We start from the raw sequence: 21,496 nt of genomic DNA on the forward strand, positions 1-21,496 counted from the left end.
TCACCAAGATCTTGTATTGATGATGGGAGAGTCTGACCACTGCACAAAGCCTTCTCCGGTACATCCCAGAGATTCTCAATGGGATTAAGGTCTGGACTCTGTGGTGGCCAATCCATGTGTGAAAATGATGTCTCATGCTCCCTGAACCACTCTTTCACAATCTGAGCAGCCATGAATCCTGGTATTGTCATCTTGGAATATGAATAAATCCATTGATGGAATAACCTGGTGATTCAGTTCAGGTAGTCAGCTGACCTAATTTTTTGGACGCATAATGTTGCTGAACCTAGACCTGAGCAACTGCAGCAACCCCAGATCACAGCACTGCCCCCACAGGCTTGTACAGTAGACACTAGGCATGATGGGTGCATCACTTCATCTGCCTCTCTTCTTACCCTGATGCGTTGGCTCCCCACTATCCTTCCAGTTTTTAATAATGCGTTGAACAGTTCTTAACCCAATTTTAGTAGTTTCTACAATCTCCTTAGATGCTTTCTCTGCTTGATGCATGTCTGTGAAGGTTCTCAGTCATCCAGGTCATAGTATATCCAACAAAGGTTAAAAAAGGCAACTGGACTTGTAGAGTTTTTTTGAGAAGACGTTTCACCACTCATCCGAATCGCTTCTTCAGTTCTAGGGGACTGATGGGAAGTCTGAGGTTTAAATAGGAACTCCTCCTGAAAAAAACTTGCTTGTTATGCTAATAACCAGAAACTGGTGCAGCTAATTTCTATTAACGACTGGGTACTTACCTGTTGTTGAGGGGGGACTGCCAATGATTTGACCCTTCTCAAACAGACTAACATCTTTTCCACGACCACAGGATGTGTCTTTAGACATGGTTGTTTAAGAAATGAGAAGCTACTCATTGCATCAGTTGGGCTTAAATAACTTGTTGCCAGCTGAAAGATAATCACCCATGCAGTAATTATCCAATAGGAGGCTCGTACCTATTTGCTTAATTAAATGAGGCAGTGTTTAGTTACTGTGATGTGCTGAGGTAAAATTATATTTTATACTTTATACTCGCACTCTACCAGACTTTTGAGGGAAATATTGCACTTTTTAACACTATTTTATTATATATTTAAAAAAAAAAAAAAGGTTAAGGCCCCCCTAACGTCTCCACGTGACCTTCTGCCGCAGCAGCTGTCACATGACCAAGCCTTTTCGTCCGGCTACTTCCGGTATACCAGTTGTTTTTCCTGCGGAGGAAAATATCCCATCAACTCAGCCGTCAGGCGGCGTCACGTTGCTGGAAACCAGATCCTGACAGCCGGTGTTAAAGCAGGGGGAAACGGTTCAGTGAATACAACCGTTATTTAACGGTCCAAACAGTTAGAATTCGTGTTATTTAAACCGAGGAGGGGGGGGAGATGAGCACCGGAGGGGCGTGTAGCTAGCTCACAGAAAATAAACCCGCTCCACCATCGTCCGTCCTTTCGTTTTCATGAGGAAACGCAGCGTTTAATCTGCTTCGTTTCTTTTTTATCTGTCGTTAACATTAGCAGCAGCAGGTGGTGGCTCCTTGACGTTAGCTGCCGTCGACATGTCAAAATACACCAGCTTCCCAGAGCCGATGGAAGACCAAAACCCTTTCCAGGTGAGCGACGTGAAGGATCAAGCTAATATTAGCCTCTGTTGTTGTGTCTTTCATATATATATACACGGATGAAAGTGGTAGATGTTGGCTCTGTGTAATAGCTGGCGTGTTGCTGCTCATGTGACGAGTGTGTGTGTGTGTGTGTGTGTGTGTGTTTTTCTAGGCCTCCTCCACTTGTAGCTCCTCTCCAAACAATGAACACACGAATAAAGGGCCTGTTAGTTTGGTTAAATGAGGCTTTTAATGCTGCACCAGAGCAAATTATAGTTATTGCTGTGGTAATAGAATAACTCTGTTTGTCTGTGTTTTGTCTGCCAGGACCCTGCAGTGACTCAACACAGCAGCAACACAGGCTACGCCACACTGGACCTCTACAACCCCTTTGATAATACCACTGGGGTATGTTATATTTGACTGTTTTATTGTTCTTTAACTTTTTGCAGTTTGCAATCACGTTTATTTTTTTAGCAAGGTGCACAATTGGTGCTCTTCCTTTGTTCCCGTTAACCTTCTCCATCTTCCACTGTCTGTGCATTTTGTACAGTTTTAGACTGAGTTCCCACTTAGCTTAAGACAAGGCTGCAGACATTATCTTCTATATAAACTCAAGCTAACAGCGCACACCTCAAACGTGTGTCAAAACATTTAAAACAAATTATGCATCCGCGATTTTTAAAAAAAAATAAATATTATTATTATTATTTGAAACTGATTTAAATGAAGGCTCTCCAAACTCTGCAGAGTCTCTTTGCCAGCTTGGCAGTCAGTTTTGTTTCACTTCACTTATTTATTCAGTTTGAATTCGCTGAACAAATCAAACATGTGTACGGTGACTCGGACGCCTGAAAGCAGAAGAAAAACTTTACGTTATGAAACCGCTTCCACATCAGCAACCGACTGACACAGTTTTATTTTTTTTTTAAAAAGAAAAATCAAAATAGCTCAAAGTAGGTGACACACAGTGAGTGTGTGAAGCCCTTGCACAGTTTTCTGCTTTGAGGAAAAAAAAACAAAAAGACTATATCACATATATACAGTTTTTGTTGCCAGGAAACGGCTTGAGTCTAAGTTAAGGGCCGTGTCGGTGGAGTTTTGTTGCTAGGAAACAGCCTGGATCCATGTATACTTCCTGTCAGTCCTTGGTGTTAGCAAACACGACGGAGACGGGAATGAAACCCAAGTAGATCTCTGTCGGTATGAAAGCCACAAGTCAAATAATTGATTACACATTAGCAGGGGAACTTATGACCTAATTCCCAGGTTAAGATAGTAAGATGGGATAAAACGGAAAGGAATTATTGCTGCTAAAATGGATATAGCATGCAGGCCGAACGTAGACGCATAAAAGGCTAAACAATCTGTCCGCTCATTCATTTTGAACGCTTATTGCCAAGTCAGTCCCTCTCTGACCCAACTCACGTTAAATCTTTATTGAATATGTTGCAGCCTCCGCCTCCGTATCAAGCCACGTCTCCTTCTGCTCCATCTGTGCCTGCACAGACCCCACCCAGCAGGACAACACCGACTGAGCCTCGCAACTATGGCTCCTACACCTCCCAGGTACGCACGCTGTAATGTAGCAGACACTTTAGGTGAAGGTTTACAACCTAAACAGGTCTCCATTTGATTGGTTTGTTAAATAGTCCACTCTAAATAACTCACTCAAACCACTACACCTACGTTTAGACTTCACTTCAGACATCGCTTTCATAAACGCTGATTCATGGACCGACATACTCTGAAAGCATCGCCTCTGTGAATCCCTTACGATCGTCCCCCGTCCCCCTTTTGTTTTATTATTAATGACCTAAACGCAGCATTTTTCTCTTCGAGCCGTTGACACGGAGTTTTTGATGCCTCGTTGACCCGTTGTCTCGCTGTGTGCAGACCGCGGTGAACGCCACCACAGCGGAGCTCCTGAAGAAGCAGGAGGAGCTGGAGAAGAAAGCCCAGGAGCTGGAGAGGAGAGAGCGGGAGCTTCAGGCGCACGGCCTCGGACCCGGAGCCTGTAAGAGACGGGATGGGGAGGGAGTTTGGTGTAAATCTGAGAGCCGAAAGAAATGTCTTGAAATACAAGAATAATATGAGCATCATTGTGGTATTACATATTTTTTATAATATACAGTACACCACAGGGTTTTGTAAATATGACAAATTTGTACTGAATCGATGGCTACACATTATTATTGACTTTTAGTAGAAGAAACCGCTGTCAATGCCACTTTATTCTCTCCTTCAGCGCGTCAGAATAACTGGCCCCCGCTGCCTTCATTCTGCCCCGTGGGCCCCTGCTTCTACCAGGACATCAGTGTGGAGATCACCCAGCGCTTCCAGCAGACCGTCACCATGATGTACTACTTCTGGATGTGTGAGTTCCTGTAATTTCTTCTATATAATAACTATACGAAGCTCTTTGGCTGGTGTGACGTGAAGAGTCTGTGGTTTATGTGATCGGAAGGACTGAAATTTACTCTTGACGCTTAACCAACGGAGGGCAGTAAAACGCTGACGTCTTCTGCCCTGTTTGTCTTGAGAGCCTGAATGTTTGCACAAAGACTCTGACACTTCACTGCTAGATTTAGGGCTGGAGGCACCCACTTACTCGGGGCTGTTAGACGAGAAACAATTCAGTTTGTGGAAAGCAAATAAGATGATGTTAATGACACGCACACACACACACACACACACACACAGAAAAAGGGAAGAGGCGTGTCTCCTTTCAGGTGCAAATGCATATTCAAAAATTTACGTTTAGCCTCTACCAGTGTGATTTCGATTAAACTTTGACTCTGGTTTTTAAAAGGACAGAGAGAAAGGAAAACAAATTTATACTTTTAGAAAGCAGAACCAACTCAATATTTTATTTTGTATTTTTTTTTAATATTAAATTACATTTATAAGATACACCGATCATCAGGCATAACATTATGACCACCTTCCTAATATTGTGTAGGTCTCCCTTGTGCGTCCAAAACAGTTCTGACTCATCAGAGAACGGACATGGGCCCTCTGAGGGTGTCCTGTGGTGTCTGTCAACATAATGTTGTTAGTGGGGTCCTTTGAGGGGAGGGGCTTCTGTGGATCATCCCACAGATACTTGATCAGTTTGGGATCTAGTGAATTTGGATGTTCTTCATGTCTTTTTTTGTTTTTTAGCGTTTTTGTGTGTGTGCCTGTGTCAGGCTGCATCCTGCTGGGGATGGTTGCTGCTGCCATCAAGGATTGTCATTGCTATGGGGTGGGGGTGTCTGGTCTGGTCTAGGTGGGTGCTACATGTCTAAGTAACATCCACATGAATGAATGCCAGGTCGAAATGTTTCCCAGCAGAACATTGGATTGTCACAAGATGATCAATGTTATTCACTTCTCCTGTCAGTGGTTTTAATGTTATGCTTGATCGGTGTATAGTAGCATATTGGAGGTTTTTAAAAAACTAAAATATACAGCAAAAGTTCAACATGCATGATGAAAGGCTGCAGTGACTAGTCGCCTCGCATACTTATGATCTGATTAATACTTTAAAGCAGTCTGTAATAGCTCATGAGGTTACATAATTAATGTTTAGTCAATTAGCATTTTTGCAGATTTATTTTCCCCAAATGCTTCACTGCCTTCCACTACCACTCATTAAAAGCATATAATTAATAATGTGTGCAACGTTAATAATGAATAGTTTGGATTTTTATTACTGTTTGTGACTAATACTTCAAATGGCTTGAAACTACCTTCCTTTTAAAAGCAAATAAAAATAACATGATAACACGAAATAAAACGGATTTTAAACGGGAACATGGTGTAAATCCAGCAGCGGACAAAGAGAAGTGGCAACAAATGGCGCCACGTTGCATCAGCCAAAATCCTGACAAATAGGCGTTGAAGGGAGGAAGAGCGGCTCGGGTTTTTACCCTTGAACTCGTACTGCGGTTGTTTCCCCTCATTAATCCCTGTCTCTCGTTTTTAAACTCCGTCTTGAACAACGTCTAGTCTGCACTGGCACGATGCTCTTCAACCTCATCTCCTCTGTGGCCGTGTTCTGTGTGGATACGACCATGGGAGTCGGCCTGGGCCTCGCTATCCTCTGGGCCCTCCTCTTCACCCCCTGCTCCTTCGTCTGCTGGTATCGACCTGTGTACAAAGCCTTCAGGTGAGTGCCACCATCTTGGACCGTACTATAACATTTTTTTTAACCTTAACAGAGTTCAGAAAACAGTCTCTGATCTGAGCGGGGGGCCGTCGCTGTGTTTAGCTCTAGCTTCAGCTTATTTTCTCTCTTCTAGGAGTGACAGCTCCTTCAACTTCTTCGTCTTCTTCTTCGTCTTCTTCGCCCAAGTCGGCGTCTTTGTTATCATGACCATCGGCATCCCTGGATGGGGGTTCAGGTATGACTAATACACACAAACCTTCTCTTTGTTAGAAAGGAGCAAGTCTCTTTCGGTGCATGTTAAAACCTGCATTAAAATGTGTCTAATCTGGATAAGAAAGGACAGCTTAAGGCCTGGACACACCAAACCAGCTGCTGCGCTGCCTCATGTTGCTTGTGTCTGGACCAAAAAGTTGCATTTTAACTTATTCACACGGCACATACGCTCTACGTCTGCGTGAAAGGAAATAACTCTTCCTACCAGCAGGTGGCAGTAGTCTGTATTTGCCATTCAAAAAGGGGAAACCTGAGGAGCTGTTAGCTGGGAGGCTAGTGAGCGAGGAGAAGGTACAAACCAAGCTGCCGTAGACTGTATTAATTCTAGATATTAATGTTGTTGTGGATATATTGGTATCTCTGCATATTCATTTGAGATGGAGGTGTAAAAGGAGCGCTACCACCTCCGTTCACTAAGCTGATCGGCCAATCAGAGAGAGGTTCCTCACCGACGCTGTTCACGTGTTGAATAGGGCAACAAACGCTCACTGGGCGTCAGCCTGGTGTGTCACAGCCTTTACTTTTAACTCTTTATAAGGTGGTGGAACTTTTTTCATTTGATGGCAAGCTACACAGTGTCCTATTTTATTTTAAGTGCTGACAAACTGTAGATAATAGGCGCATAATCAATGCCAGGTGTTCATACATTGTGTAGGTAACGATTCAGATGCAGATTTGTTTTTAATTCCAGGTGCAAACAAAGATATTAATTGACCCCCCCCCCCCCCCCCACCACACACACCTCACCGCTCTCGCTTTATTGTTTTATTTTTCGGTCTTGTTTCCTTTTTTCCCCTCAGTGGGTGGATTGTGAGCCTGGCCGCTCTGAAGAGCAGCGTCCCCGTTGGTGTGATCATGATGATAAACTCCATCCTCTTTACTGCCCAAACCGCCATGGGGATTGTCATGCTGAAGAGGGTGAGTATCCCTGTAAGGAATAATTAAGTGGCTACTTGGAGCTGCACCATTAAAAAAAAAAAAAAAAACAGTCCTTAGAGCATTAACACAGGTGACTTATATAGAGTAATTCACTGTGTTTACATGTAAATTAGTATCCTGGGTTTGATCTAACATGGGTTGTGGTATTTGCATAGAGTTAACCATAGTTAACCATATCCCTGCATACATGACAACAGTGAAATCAGTTAGGTAAATCCGTTGGTTTGTTCACGGCCATTGCGTTAAAAAAACAAGGCCGTATTTGAAAGAGCCTGAACATCAAAACTGTGTGAATTCTTTAGATGAAGACCTAGCCAGACCGAACCAGTCAGGCATAACATTATGACCACTGACAGGAGAAGTGAATAACATTGACCATCTTGTGACAATTCAATGTTCTGCTGGGAAACTTTTGGACCTGGCATTCATTTATGTGGATGTTACTTAGACATGTAGCACCCACCTAGACCAGACCAGGCACCCCCACCCCATAGCAATGACACTCCTTGATGGTAGCAGCCATCCCCAGCAGGATGTAGCCTGACACAGGCAAACACACAAAAACGGTTTAGGAACAACTCAAAAAAAAGACCTGGTCTCCAAATTCACTAGATCCCAAACTGATCAACTATCTGTGGGATGATCCACAGAGGCCCCTACCCTGAACCCATAGGACCCAAAGGCCCCCACTAACAACATTATGTTGTCCAGACACCACAGGACACCCTCAGAAGGCCCATGTCCATTCTCTGATGAGTCACAACTGTTTTGGAGCCACAAGGGAGACCTACACAATATTAGAAGGTGGTCATAATGTTATGCCTGATCGGCGTAGTATCTCAGTTCATGAAATATCTATAAAAAAACAAAAAAATATCAAAGCCGACTGAACTTGTTTTCCTGAAGACGTCGTACCACTTATTCGATTGGCTTGTTTATTTCTAGCTTCTTTATTTTGAGGAGTTTAGACTTTATAAGTGGCCATTCAAATTCAATCAACAAGTGAAGGACTAGTTAAATAATTGCCTAAATAACTGGATTGTGTTTGTAAATGCTTTCACTGAGGCTAAAATGAATGGGACACGGTGCAGTGGGTCACCTAAATAGGTCAAAGGAAGAACGTAAAAAGCAAACCTGTCACTCTGTATTTACTTTCTACCTGGTCTATGCGAACACTCTCAACACTTTGCCCAGGTGGTCCACCTGCCGTAGATAACAAGCGGCTCAAAGAATAGCCACGGTATCGGGTTGTGGGTATCTCTTCCACCCTCACAATGGGGAATAATGTGACGATGAACTGCTGCTCGTATCGGGTGTCAACGTGCTCCGCTCTTCCCCCCCGCTCCAGATCCACAGCCTGTACAGGCAAACCGATGCCAGCTTCCAGAAGGCCCAGGCCGAGTTCACCACCGAAGTCATGTCCAATCAGGCCGTACGCCAGGCCGCTGCCAACGCCGCCACTACCGCCGCGCAGGGGGCCTTCACCGCACCTCGATAGAGAGGGACGAGCAGGGCTGGAAAGGGGGATGATGAAGAGGAGAGGACCCTTCCAGCTCGACCGAGGTTTAGTTTGGTATTTATTTCCCCACAGGTGATTTGAATTCGAGGAGGGGGAGGCGAGTCTATATAATTACACCTGGGCAACTAAACTTAAGGGCACGTGCATGAGATAGAAGTGGGATGGTCTAATTTCTAAAGGTGTACAGGACAAGTTAGCTACATTGCCAAACCGAGTCGACAAATTGTTGATTCAAGGGGCAGAAAGATGCCGTGAAGTATATTAAAAAAACAAAAAAAACGAGATGCTGAAATAAGGAAGTTGGTGCAGTTGTACAAAATTTCTGAGAACGCAGGGAAATGTTTTTTTTTTTTTTTCTATATAAAGAAAAACAAGCTTTGTGCCAAGTGGGATGTTTTGTGTTTAAAAAAAATAAATAAAAAAAAAGCGCCATGTTTGAAAGTAATTGCGAGAGCGGGGCTGAACATTGAAATGTTGCCATAGTAACATTTGATCCACGCCTCAGTGGCTCAACTTTAGCCATCATTAATTTTCTTTTTGTTTTTTGTTTTTTTGTCGCCTACACTAACAAGTTGTTCTGTTACTGTTGCAAATGAGAATGTCTATTTACTGTACCGCCAAAACTTCTCATACTGTAAAGATAATGAACATGTGTTGTTTTGGTTCCTGTATCTGTCACTGTTCTGTTAATGCTGCTTGTGATTATTATTATTATTACTGTTATTATACACGTCACAGTCTTGCTTTTAATAAAAATGTATTGTCATGCTTTCACCGTCTCTGCTCTTTTTGCTACCTGGCAAATGTATTTTAATGCTATATTTTAGTTTTAACTTACTCAGTCATGATACTTTTAGCACCAGCATCTTAATATATCATCTAAAGGTTGTTTGCTATGTTTATATGGACGCTATTATTTAATTAATAATCTGATAACAGCCCCAAACATGTAGGTAGCAGAATTACTATAGAGTTTGGAATAAACACAGATCAGCCACGACATTAAAACCACTGAGAGGAGAAGTGAACAACGTTCTACTGGGAAATTTTTGGACCCTTTCATTCGTGTGGACGTTACTTAGCCATGTAGCACCCACCTAGACCAGACCAGGCACCCCCACCCCATAGCAATGACACTCCTTGACATAGAGAACAGCACAAGGTGTTGACCTGGCCTCAAAATTCACGAGATCCCAAACTGATCAAGTAACTGTGGGATGATCCACAGAGGCCCCTCCCCTCAACACATAGGACCCAAAGGCCCCAACTGACAACACCCTGTTGCCAGACACCACAGGACACCCTCAGAAGGCCCATGTCCATTCTCTTGATGAGTCACTTGGAGGCACAAGGAAGACCTACACAATATTAGGAGGTGGTCATAATGTTATGCCCAATCGGGGTATATTTTGATCGATTATTGGGGCACATAGGTGCATATATCTTATCCACGTTCATGTGAACAGTTAAGTTGGACTCTTTAATCAGTGTGATTCTCCATGTGAACATAGCCTGTAACTGACCTTTTGTTCCAGTGATGTCCCCTTTCTGGCGAGGGGAGCTCAGACAGACAAGCTTAGTGTAATTATCGCACAAATAGCTTATAATGTTATTCGTTTATCTTTCTTTCTTTTTTTTTGTTGTTGAATGACATCATTTCCTCAGAGTCCGGTAACAAATGCTTTGGGGACCAGTAATGGTCCAAGGCCCGGTGTTTGGGGACCTCTGTTTTGTAAAACCCATTAGCTGGATATACGTTTCTAGGAAACAGCCTGGGCTGTTTACTCTGAACATTTATCCTATTAAGTCAATTAATTGCTACATTTTGAAGCTGAAAAAAGAAGAAGAAAAAAGAATCCCCCTTAAATATATCTTATTCTCTGGCGACCCCCAACACACCCAGAGCAAACTGCATCCTTGCCCATGATGACAACTTTGCTTATTTTTAAGCTATGGTGTTTTTCTGCAACCTGATCTTTGCAGGGGAGACGTGCGATCTCCTCAAAATATGTCATAAACATTTACTCTTAACCACTCCAAAAATATCTCTGAAGCTTTATTTATAAAACACAAACAGAGAGCGGACCGTGCCCTCTGTGCTCGGTTACGGTTTTGGTTTGGTTTCCTGACATGTCAAACCCTCCAGGACGGGCTCTGACCCCCAGTGTGGGACTTTTATGGGCTGCTGCACCGACGTCAGGCGCTGCTCTTCACCGTGAAGATGGCGGAGGCCCCGGATACACCACAACACCGGTTTTTCTGTCACTGCTGTAAATGTGAGACGACCCCCAAACTCCCGGTGAGTCTGCTTTTTGGAGAGAGTGCTTTTGTTCCACGTGTGCTGATCTGGATATCATGCACGATCCCACGAAGGGTGGGATTAAGATTTGGAGATCGCTTTCTTTTTTTTTTTTGCTTTCCTACAAACCGGTTGATTTGTAACTATTTCCTCTAAAAGTATAATCGCTGGGATTGCTTGAGTAGGCATGCGACCGCGATTTGTTGGTTTTATTCGTGTGCGCAAAGAAAACTCTAAGATAGGAGTGAGGCAGTCAGGTCTGGCGATTCACGTTTCCATATTTAGAAGCGCCACTGTTGTGTCCAGTTGTCTACTGTCAACTGCATGTGAGAGACGTAAGAGGGACTGCGTGGGTGTCATCACATGCGCCACCACGGCTTCGCAAACTATCACATGCCAGAGCCTCAGATCGGTGCCTTTCGCCTTGTTTGTTAATCTCTGGTTCAGTAAGAGTTGTCCTACTTCTCTCCCACTACAGACGAAAAGCAGAATCATTTGGAGGCTGTGTTCTCCGGGAGACATAACCCTGTGTGTGAGCACTGTGGAACCGCGGCTGCTGGAGCGCATTTGCTGCGCAGCTGACACTTAATGGCACAATTACGCACTGATACCGTTGTTGTAGAGCGAATGCGCCAGGAGTTTGGAAACACGGCCTTGCAACTTTTAGCACGTCGGAAAATATTGACCAGACACTTTTCTATGTATGGCTTGGATGTTCATATTAAATATTAAGTTAACAGGTCCATTAATCATGTTCCAGGACATTCCTTCCTCCACAGTGCCACCCTAAATGTACCCAAATGCACCAAAATATCGAATCCCCCATTAATTATTGGCTTAAAAGTTGTACATTGTGTACGTTTTTAAATTGTAGAATGTAAGACTCCTCCAGGAGAGTGAAAGTTGAGAGTAGGAAATAGCAGAAACCTTGGAGATAGGGCAAAGGGGATGTTGTTGCGCAACACAGTTAGAGCCAAACCGAGGACGAGGTTTTGTGGCTTTGACTGTGTCCTTTTGTTTCGCATGCTGCAGCAGCATACGATGTAATCTTAGCCAATAGTGTGTTTCCAGTTTTTCCGGTAACACTTTGGGAACAACTCATTCATGCAGGTTAACAGTGACCTGGGATAGTCACTGTGGCCTGGTAGCCTCAGGGTTTGAGATGCCTTTTTGATCTTAGCCATTATCAGCATATTTAGGATGAACTGAAACGCCAGCTGTGGCCAAACATCTCCACCCGACCTTGCTAATAAAACTGTGGGTAACTGTAAAAAATTCCCAGCTGCAGCCAGGCTCTAAAATCATACTCATGGGGAACAAAGTCTGTTACGGCAGCATATTAATCCCCATAAAAGTTGACTGACATGAGACATTTGTGTGTGTGTGCATACTTTTGTTCATATCTGTGAAGCAGTTTTTTCTCCTTCAGGATTTGGTGTGCCCTAGATGTGACTCTGGCTTCATTGAGGAGGTGCCAGAAGACTCCAGGTACAGCTTTGGTGTTTAAATGTACGCTTATGCTGGGTTATGAAATGAATTTTCATTTCAAAACTTCATTTGAACCGTGAGGCGCTTGAGAGCTGCGTTTTTCATTTTAAACCACTGACAGATTCTTCTTCGCTGTCTAGTCTCCTGCAGGACAGCGCGGCCTCCGTCCCCAGCGACGATTCAAACTCGTTGTTCTCAGAAGTATGTCCTCATAAGTGGCATTTTAATAAGAACACTCCTCTTTCTCTCGGGCTTTGTTTGACACTTAGCTTCTCTGGTCTCTGTCCAAGTTATGGCAGCTGCTGTTTATGGAGGGCTCTGCTCTGCTGTCGCATCCGCCCTCCTCGGAGTCCGACCCTGACGACAGCGAGCAGGTATCCGCGGGTCAGAGCAGTCCTTCGACGCCGTCACCGGTCGCTGCCGAGGCCACGGAGCCGGAGCCTCCTTCCAACCCCGAACAAGAAAGGTCGCCGAGGTCTGAACAGAGGCCTGCAGTGGAAGGGTGTGTGGACATGAGACAGAAGAACATGAGAAATTAAACTAATAGAAAATAGAAAACAGCACTACGTATTGCAGTAGATAGAAGTTTGGCAAATAACAGCAACAAGAGGGCAATTCTCACATTATCTTAAACATTTTAAAAATCTTAAACTTATTATAATCTGTAAGGAAGAGGACAATTTGTCTCTTTCCCACTAATAGTCAAGGAATATGTTAACACATGGTTTTACAGTTATTACATAACAGTAAGCTCCTCATAAAATATGACATTTCTCTGTTTTTTTTAAGTTTTTTAACTGTCTTTATAATCATAGTGAAGTTCCAATTATATAATGAATATGGACTCCGAGTGCAGACTCTCACCTTTAATTTAAGGGTATTTACATCTGCATTGAGGCAAAGGTATGGGGTTTACAACCATTTTTATACATAGGCACCTATGTCCAGATTTTCTCATCAATTAAAGGGGAATTGCCGTTTTTTACAACCTGGACCTTATTTCTGGCATAGAATATGATCATTTACTCACCAATATAACTTCGGTGTCATTCGGAGTCGTAAGTATATTTAGATCCAGCGGAGCGCCACGTATATCCATATAGTGGGAGTGAATGGGGCACCGAAACGCAGCCTCTAAATTACGCATTATCTGCCGCGAAACTTGTTCATTTCACCAATATTTTGTTATGATATGCTAGTGCTATTCCCTGTTGAGTCCTGAGTTACCTGTTATCATCATCCGGGGTCTGTAGATTGACCTACTACCTTCTGACCTGAATGATGTCATTTCTGAGCGCCGCGAACACCCACGACAGTCGGCGTGTTTACCTGTAATTTTGCTACTGCTAGTTTTTTGCAACATGGCTGAATATTTTTCCGATTCTGAGGTTGTGGACGACGACTTTGTTTCTGATGGACGTCCTTACCGTTTTGAGTCAGAGTATACGGATGAGGAGTTCGTTGAAAGGAGGATGCGGAGGCAGAGAGAGGAACAGCTGGCCAAAGAACAACAAACCGCTGCACGTCTGCAAATAGACAACAGGTAACTCCGGACTCAACAGGGAATAGCACTAGCATACGATAACAAAATATTGGTGACATGAACGAGTTTCGCGGCAGATAATGCGTTATTTAGAGGCTGCGTTTCGGTGCCCCAGTCACTCCCACTATATGGATATACGCGGCGCTCCGCTGGATCTAAATATCTTCCGAATGACTCCAAATGACACCAAAGTTATATGGGTGAGTAAACAATCGTATTTTATGCTAGAAATAAGGTCCAGGTTGTAAAAAACAGTAATTCCCCTTTAAACAGGTAAACGCTCTGGAGTTTTTTATTTTTTTTTCCAGGTGTGGCATTTACTCATGTAAACTGTTTCAGAGACAAAAATGAGTCCAAGTCCAAACTGTATATTTGGTAAGGATGCACCAAATAAGGGCAGTCACAAATAAAGTGAACTCGGCTCAGTATCCGACTTACTGGATTCTGGGTAAATGCACGGTATGATCTGAATATACAGTAAAGTCTATTTAAAGCACTCTAAAGCGGACAGCTTTACCGTCTGTCTCTTTGGCTCTTTTCAGGATCGTGCAGCAGTTCTTGGCCGGCCTGTTTGCCAACAACGGAAACCCCGGTGCTGCACCAGCTGCCCTGTAAACGCTTTTTAATTTTCATTTCACATCATTTGCTTTTGGTTTCATCTAACCATGTGTGACAGCTTCTCTCTCTCTCTCCCTCTCTCCCTCTTGGTCTTTCCCTTTCCCTTCTGTTCGTCTCTCAGATCCAGCATGCTGCAGTTGTACTCAAACCCTGGAGATTATGCATGGGGTCAGGGAGGCCTCGACGGCGTCATCACAGAGGTCAGCTTTGACAGCTTTATTAGCTTCTTTCTCAACTTTTTTGTATTTTTTCAAATTGGCTGCCCCAGTCTCGAAACGCACATCCCTCTTTATGCTTTGTCACCAAATCTATTCAACTTGCTGCTCTATTTTTGCACACTATTCATTAAAAATCCTTCTAACTACACGTTAATACCTCCTGCTTCTTATTCTCCTAGTTATTAGGACAGCTGGAGAGCACCGGTCCACCTCCAGCGGAAAAGGAGATGATCTCGTCCCTGCCAACAGTTTGTATCTCTCAAGAGCAGACAGGTGGGAATTAAATGTCCAGTGCATCGCGCATCTCTTTTCTTTCCTCTTCAGATTTTCAGATCCCTCCTCCTGTTTCTTTCCTCGCTCTCTCTTAATCTCCTCACCACTTTAATTTCCTTGTGTTATCTTCTCTTCCGTCCTCTTATTTTCCCATTCTTCTATATTTACTTCCATGTGCCCATTTCATTTCCACTTTTTCATATCTTTCCTCCCATGCTTTATTTCCTTCCTCTGATCTTGCGGTTCCTCTGTCTTTACCTCCCTGCTCGGTTAATTTCCTCCTCCTAGCTTTTCTTTAATTTTCCCTTATCCTGTCTTGCCTTTCCTCCCTCTATCAGTCCTCTTATCTCATTCTGTCCTTCAGTCTTTCCTCCCCTCCTTTCATTTTTCCTCTTAATTTTCCTTCCTGTCTCCTAATTTGCTCTCCTCTTCCCTCTTTCCTTTCCTACTCTTATTCTTATTCTTCCTTAACCGTTTTCTTCTTCTCTGTTCTGGTCTTTTCCTCACACCATACTTCTCTAGATGCCTCCGTCCTCCCTTCCACCTTTACTTCTCTCGTCATGTCTTTCCCTTCTATTATGTGTCTTTCCAATCTCCTGTCTTCCTTCCCTCCTCTAATCTCCCCTTTATTGTTTAGAAGAGACCACTTAAGCCACGAAGGCATTGTTTATGAGGTGCACTGGTGAATCATAAAAAACAGTTTTACAGTACAAATGTATTACTGTGTTACGCTGTAATAGCCTCTAGGCTTGTTCTGCACATTTGAGGAATAATAAATCATTGAGTGAGTTTTCTTCTTCTTCTCCCACATACTCACTTATACAATTTTTCTTCGGTTTTGTTGCTCCCAGATGGCAGATTGGAGTGTCCAGTTTGTAGGGAGGAGTATACATTAGGGGAATCCGTCAGGAAGCTTCCCTGCCTCCATTACTTCCACAATGAATGCATAGTGCCTTGGCTGGAGCTGGTAAGGATGAGGAGTGGCTGTGGTCAGTGGGGTTCAGGAGTTTGATGGCCTGTCAGACTTGTCAAGAATTGGTTTCTCACAGCAGGATGCACATTTTTTTTTACTCCACCAAACGATGCAGCAGGTTGTAGCCTACTTGTAAAAAGCCTACATTTTGCCTGCTGATTTACAAGTTTTCCCTCCTCTCTCATAGCATGATACTTGCCCAGTGTGTCGGAAAAGCCTTGAAGGCGTCGACAACAGCCTGCCGCCCACATCAGAACTCCCAGAGGCTCGCGCCATCAGGACGGAGCAACAGGAAAGGCAGGCGATCTGAGACACGTGTCGACAACTCTACCTCCTTTACTGTCTCCAAGAGGCACACCTCTCACCTCAGACCTTTCCCTCTGCACCCACTGCTTTAAAACATAACGCACCGCGATCATAATGTGCAGCTTCGACGTTCACTTGATTCACGCATCTCTGCAAAATGTTTTCTACATCAACGTGTGCGCGCCATTTTCATGCCACACCACGCACAAAAAGGATGCAGCAGTTTGCAGACAAGATGCGGAAGTGATGTGTCCTTCTCGGTACGCTGCCCTCTTAAATGGTGTTCTGAAATGACTGACTCGGATGCCATGAACTAATCAACACTGAGCTGCCAGTGGTTGTCAAAATGACGGGAACTTCACAGAGTTATGGAGAAACACTTTTGCATTATTCTCAGTGCAGTATTTTGTTTCACCAACGTGAAGCTTGTTATTAAAGCTTAACCCTGTGACCCTCACCTTTTGCAACTTCTTCTTCTTTTTAATAATTATGTGAGATTCAGAGTCATATACGAACCAGTCTGTTTAATAGTCAGATGAGATAACATGGCATATTTGAATAAGACCTTTACTTGACCTTGATGGTGTACAGAAGAACACCATCCCAACTGTGAAGCACGGGGGTGGCAGCATCATGTTATGAGGGGGTACTTTGACTAGAAAATAGATTATCATGATGAAGGAAGATGATTGTTGATATATTGATGCAAAATGGGTTAGGGACAACAAAGTTGAGGCATTGGAATAGCCTTCACAAAGCCATGACCTCAGTCCCATACAAAATCTGTAAGCAGAACTGGAAAAGCGTGACCTACAAACCTGACTCAGATAGACCAGTTCTACCAGGAGGAAAGTGGCTAATGTTCCTGGATTGTAAGAAGCTAGAGAAAGGCTACCTGAAGCGTTTGACCCAGGTTAAACAATTTAAAGACAATGCTACCAAATACTAACTGCACAGTCTTAAAATAAAGCATTGATCCTAATGTTTACTAAAATTAAATGTCAGGAATTGTGAAGAAAACAAGTTGAATTTGGCTATGATAGCTAAGAGTTGTCTTATAGACCTGCCAGGGGTGCAATGTCAGGACATATGAAAAAAATGATTGTAGTGGGCCGCAGTAAAAAAAAAACGATAGAAATGACAACCTAACCTGGTAGCCAGTCTGACTTCCCCCAAAATTTTAGTGGAGAGTTGGTCTGCATTCGTAATTTATGCCATGTAGGACAGAAGACTATCAGGGACACATACTATACTGTACTTAACGTCTGAGCACACTGAAGTTGAATTTGTTGAAAACTAAATAGCTCCGAATGGTCGTAGGACCATCCAGTTGCATGCAGAGGTGGTTTTCTCTCTGTATGGGTAGAAACATGTCACATAATGAAATCCAAATGGGGTGTGACCAAACTTATATTCTGACTCAAGTCTGGTAACGCCAGGCTAATAGTTAGGTGAGAAGTTCAGTATCCAGTAGCATTGTCAATAAAATGGTAAAAACAAAAAGTGTAGTGAAGTAGAAATGTTTCAAAAGTATGTATGAAATGTACGAGAGTATATCTCTATGCAAAATACAAAGATATGAAAATATGGGGTAATATAAAATGTATAAACTATACGAGAATATATGAGATATATTGTGCATTCATGTTGATAATATGTCTGATGAAAGAGTTATATACAAATATAGAGGTAAGTATAAAAGTATAAGTATACTGTATCAAATATGTAAGATATGTTAATGACAAGGACCTTTCACTGTGCAAAGATTATGTGTTGTTAACGCTAGAGTAACTTTTGCTTTGTATTGAGCTTACTTTCTTCCCGTCTCGTTTTATTTGTTTTGTTCACATAGAACCACTAAGAGGGCTGTTGAATTACAAGGTGGTTTGTCTTGTTGTTGTTGCCGGAATAAATCGAGATCACCTTACAAGAGTGTGTCGGAGAATAATTTGTTCAACACAATGCAAAAGCCCACTGGTCACAAAGACGTCGACGATAATCCACACACAAACCCCCAAGGACAAGGGTGTCAAACATACAGCCCGCGGGCCAGAACCTGCCCACCAGAGGGTCCAATTTGGCCCGCACTAAAAGCAATCAGGAGTTGTCGTTATTTATAGGTTATTGCAGGGGTCGCGTTAACCGATATTTTCCGTCATTGACCGTTTTTTTTTTTTTTAAATGTGACGGAAAAAGGCCATTTGTCATTTTGACAGATTGCAATTCACACCCCTGACCACTTGGTGGCGAGTGACGTTATTAATTGGCTCTTGTCTCTAATCGCAGTTTGCATTCCAAACATCGCGGAATTTTTATCAGGGCACGATTTCCTGGTACACCGATTATACTGACGCACACGCCAGAGCTCGGCTTAACCATATATATATGGATATATATGTATATGTCTATGTGGCCAATGGCTACCAAAATGGAGGAATCGGATGAAAGCACTGTTGCTAGGACTGGTGAGTTTTGGTTCAAATTGTGCAAAACAAAAAAGTTTGCATACCACCGAAGCACTTCAACCCTACGGTGCCATCTAAGAGCTGTTATTATCATTTAAAAAAATTAAAGTGACGGGGAAAATAGATTATGACGGGATTTTTATGACCCTGTCAGTCAAAATGACAGACAACGAGAAAGTCTAGCGCAACCTCTGGGTTATTTTGCAAGTCAAATTGGACTGTATGTGGCCCCTGAACTCAAATGAGTTTGACACCCCTGCCCTAGGACCTCCCTTTTGTCTATGACAGATTTCACTGAATGGGGAGAGGGGTGGGGGTGGGTCTTTGCCTGGGGCCCCCAAGAACCTAGGATCGCCCCTGAGCTCTGAGCGAATTATTGTCATTTTTAATTAGCTTATTTTAGTGTACAAATGACGAGAATGTGAACACAACTGCCCGTCACCAACAGCCTAATATTACTAATAAATCCCCTATTAATCAATTATCACAAATGGTGTGCGGATCAGGTTAATATTCTCCACTCAAGTCGAGCAACACAGCACCACAACAGGACAGGAGAACAACATCCTTGTGGAGCAGAATGGTTTATTTATAGGCTATAGAGCTCTCCAGCTGCCTGCCCCTGCCCCTGTACTGTTTATATATACTGTAACGTTATTGACCCTCCGCGGCCGCTGAAACCAGGCACCGCCAGTTTGACAGTTGCATACCAGCAAACACACCCTCGTCCCCCGCAGCAAAACACCACCCTTCCAGCCGAGATAATGCGAAATAATGAAACACATTCATTTTTCTTTTTTCTTCTTCTTCTTCTTTTTTCTGTCAATGACCAGGGACCGCAAGAACCGCGCAAAGCCGACATTTGCACTCCTCTTCTCTCCTTTCCTCACCTCTCCTCCTCCTACCTCCCTCCCTCCCTCCCTCCTCGGCGCGTCCTCCCTCCCTCCCTCCCTCCCTCCTCTGTGGGACTGAGAATGCCCGTGTTGTACTGACACAGTAGCGATACGGGCTGAGCAGACATGGAGGCCCGATTAACGAGAGAGGCCCGCGCTGACACATCCAGGCCCAGCTAACGGTGTGTCGGACTGGAACTCGGGAGCATCTCGGGAGATATTACGGACACCGCTTGCTGTAAGGAAAACGGGATTTTTTTTAGCAGCGAGGAAGAAGAAATACAAGGAGATCCATTTCGGGTCCTCTGTTGATTCAACGCAGCCGCCATTTTGTTGACAGTTAGTGTTTTTTTTTTTTTTTTTTTTTTTTTTTTTTTTAATAACCTACACGGCGCTGCATACGTTACTTTACACCGCTGGAATATAATTCGCCATATTTTTGCGTGTGTGGTTTTTTTTTCTACTCCCCGGTCGATTTAATTGTGCTTTTGTGTTTTAACCGGCGTGGGAAGATTTTTTTTTTTCTGGTTTAGCTCACTGGCTAGTGCATCGCTAGCCGTCGTAGCCGTAGATGTAGTAACACGAGTGCCTACGAGAATGTGACGGAGATGCAAGATTATGTGCATCACTTGTCCCGGGTTGTGTCATAAACCCTCGGTTTACACAAAACTGTACGAAAGCTGTAGGCGTCTAGTTCTCGTTCCCCTGGCTTGCACACAGCACAGGTTAATTCTGTGCTGGGAGATATTAGCCGAAATCGTCCTCAAACAGGCTGCTGATAGATGGCTAGTTAGCTGCCATTGATACAAAATGTAGCAACGGGTGCTGTTTTATTATGGGACGGATGATAGCTACTAGCTTATTACAAAATAAACACAAACCTTTTATAGTACACGAGTAAGCGCCAACCGTGTGCCTTTACAGCTCTGTTTTGTTGTTGTCCCAAGTATTATGAAATACATTTTTTTTTTTTTTTTTTTTTTTTGAAGGAGGGGGGGATGCTTTCACATGTTGGCACTCTTCAGCTTCCACCATCGCAACTTTGTGTTTTGGAGCTGGCAAGGTTACCTGTCTATTTTTGTAGGTGGTAAGAAGCTGCGTGCATTGATTTCCGTTTCAGATTTGCGGCTGCTTTTAAGATCATTATTTCTTTTTTTTCGCCTCGTGATGCTGTATTAGCACGTATGAAGACAGCACATGCAGTTGTAGCTTTAATAAAAGGGACAACACACTTATTTTTTTATTATTTAGTGTCTAGCACTTCTTCTTCTTCTGTAGTTTTAGATGTGTAAGACCTGATCTTATTTTGGTTTTTGGTGTTTCAGCTGTTGGATGATAAGAAAAAAAAATATGTGGCCACCACGTTGATACACATGAAGGCAGGACATTGAGCCAAATAATGTGAACACCGTTTCTGGACAATTTCAGAGGTGAGTGCAAAAAAATAAAATAATAATACGCTCTAGTGTTTGCTGATCGCTTTTGACAATAAAGTGAAAGCTCGCTGCTGGTTCTGTTTGGTTATTACTGCACAGCATGCCCTGCAGAGTACTTTGAGAAAACTGCCAGTGCATGTCTCCGAGGCTTGGTTTCCCTTTAGGTTGAGGCAGTTGTTATGACTAAACAGTGAAACTGTGAATTTTATGAGCTGTCTCGGCGAAAAATTAAGGGCGATTGCTCTTCAGTTATTCTTTTGAGGTGGCAGTGTTGACTGTACAGGAAACCGTGAAGCAGATAACGTTGTTTGAAACTTCTAAGGATTGCATGGTGCTGGTCTGACCGACACCTGTCATTCTGTTCCCATTCAAGTCTCCACTGCCATTCAGATATGTTCAGTGTTTAAACATATTTCATTTAGATGGCTTTAACGCAATGGTGGTAGTAGTAGTAAAGGAATTTGCCCCCCACCCCACCCCTTTCCCAGCACGGCTCTGTACTCATG

The 21,496-nt window shown here is 43.3% G+C and overlaps 3 protein-coding genes across 5 annotated transcripts in view; all 3 read left to right on the plus strand.

The window, feature by feature from the left end:
• Positions 1 to 1,181: 1,181 nt before the first annotated feature.
• scamp3 (secretory carrier membrane protein 3) lies at positions 1,182 to 9,243 on the plus strand. Its single transcript, XM_084563566.1, has 9 exons — positions 1,182 to 1,603; positions 1,922 to 2,002; positions 3,050 to 3,163; positions 3,491 to 3,611; positions 3,843 to 3,971; positions 5,588 to 5,747; positions 5,881 to 5,982; positions 6,821 to 6,938; positions 8,308 to 9,243. The coding sequence occupies exons 1-9, from the start codon at positions 1,550 to 1,552 to the stop codon at positions 8,455 to 8,457; spliced, it is 1,029 nt and encodes a 342-aa protein (XP_084419692.1). The 5' UTR covers positions 1,182 to 1,549; the 3' UTR covers positions 8,458 to 9,243.
• Positions 9,244 to 10,684: 1,441 nt separating this feature from the next.
• On the plus strand, positions 10,685 to 17,033 carry rnf115b (ring finger protein 115b). Its single transcript, XM_084562953.1, has 9 exons — positions 10,685 to 10,777; positions 12,207 to 12,265; positions 12,406 to 12,466; positions 12,556 to 12,767; positions 14,351 to 14,419; positions 14,548 to 14,626; positions 14,824 to 14,917; positions 15,769 to 15,884; positions 16,078 to 17,033. Exons 1-9 carry the CDS (start codon positions 10,700 to 10,702, stop codon positions 16,198 to 16,200), a joined length of 891 nt encoding a protein of 296 aa, XP_084419079.1. The 5' UTR covers positions 10,685 to 10,699; the 3' UTR covers positions 16,201 to 17,033.
• A 2,618-nt stretch (positions 17,034 to 19,651) lies between these two features.
• ash1l (ash1 (absent, small, or homeotic)-like) overlaps positions 19,652 to 21,496 on the plus strand; it is a 29,277-nt gene continuing 27,432 nt past the window's right edge. For 2 of the 3 annotated variants that reach the window (XM_084563142.1, XM_084563144.1), the window contains exons 1-2: positions 19,652 to 19,792; positions 20,880 to 20,984. The gene's annotated coding sequence lies outside the window, so the exon portion shown is untranslated. Of the gene's footprint in view, positions 19,894 to 20,879; positions 20,985 to 21,496 lie in introns of all 3 variants that reach the window. The other variant, XM_084563143.1, reaches the window with a different exon arrangement.

Source organism: Chelon labrosus, assembly GCF_963514085.1.
Source record: "Chelon labrosus genome assembly, chromosome: 16".
Classification (NCBI taxonomy): domain Eukaryota; kingdom Metazoa; phylum Chordata; class Actinopteri; order Mugiliformes; family Mugilidae; genus Chelon; species Chelon labrosus.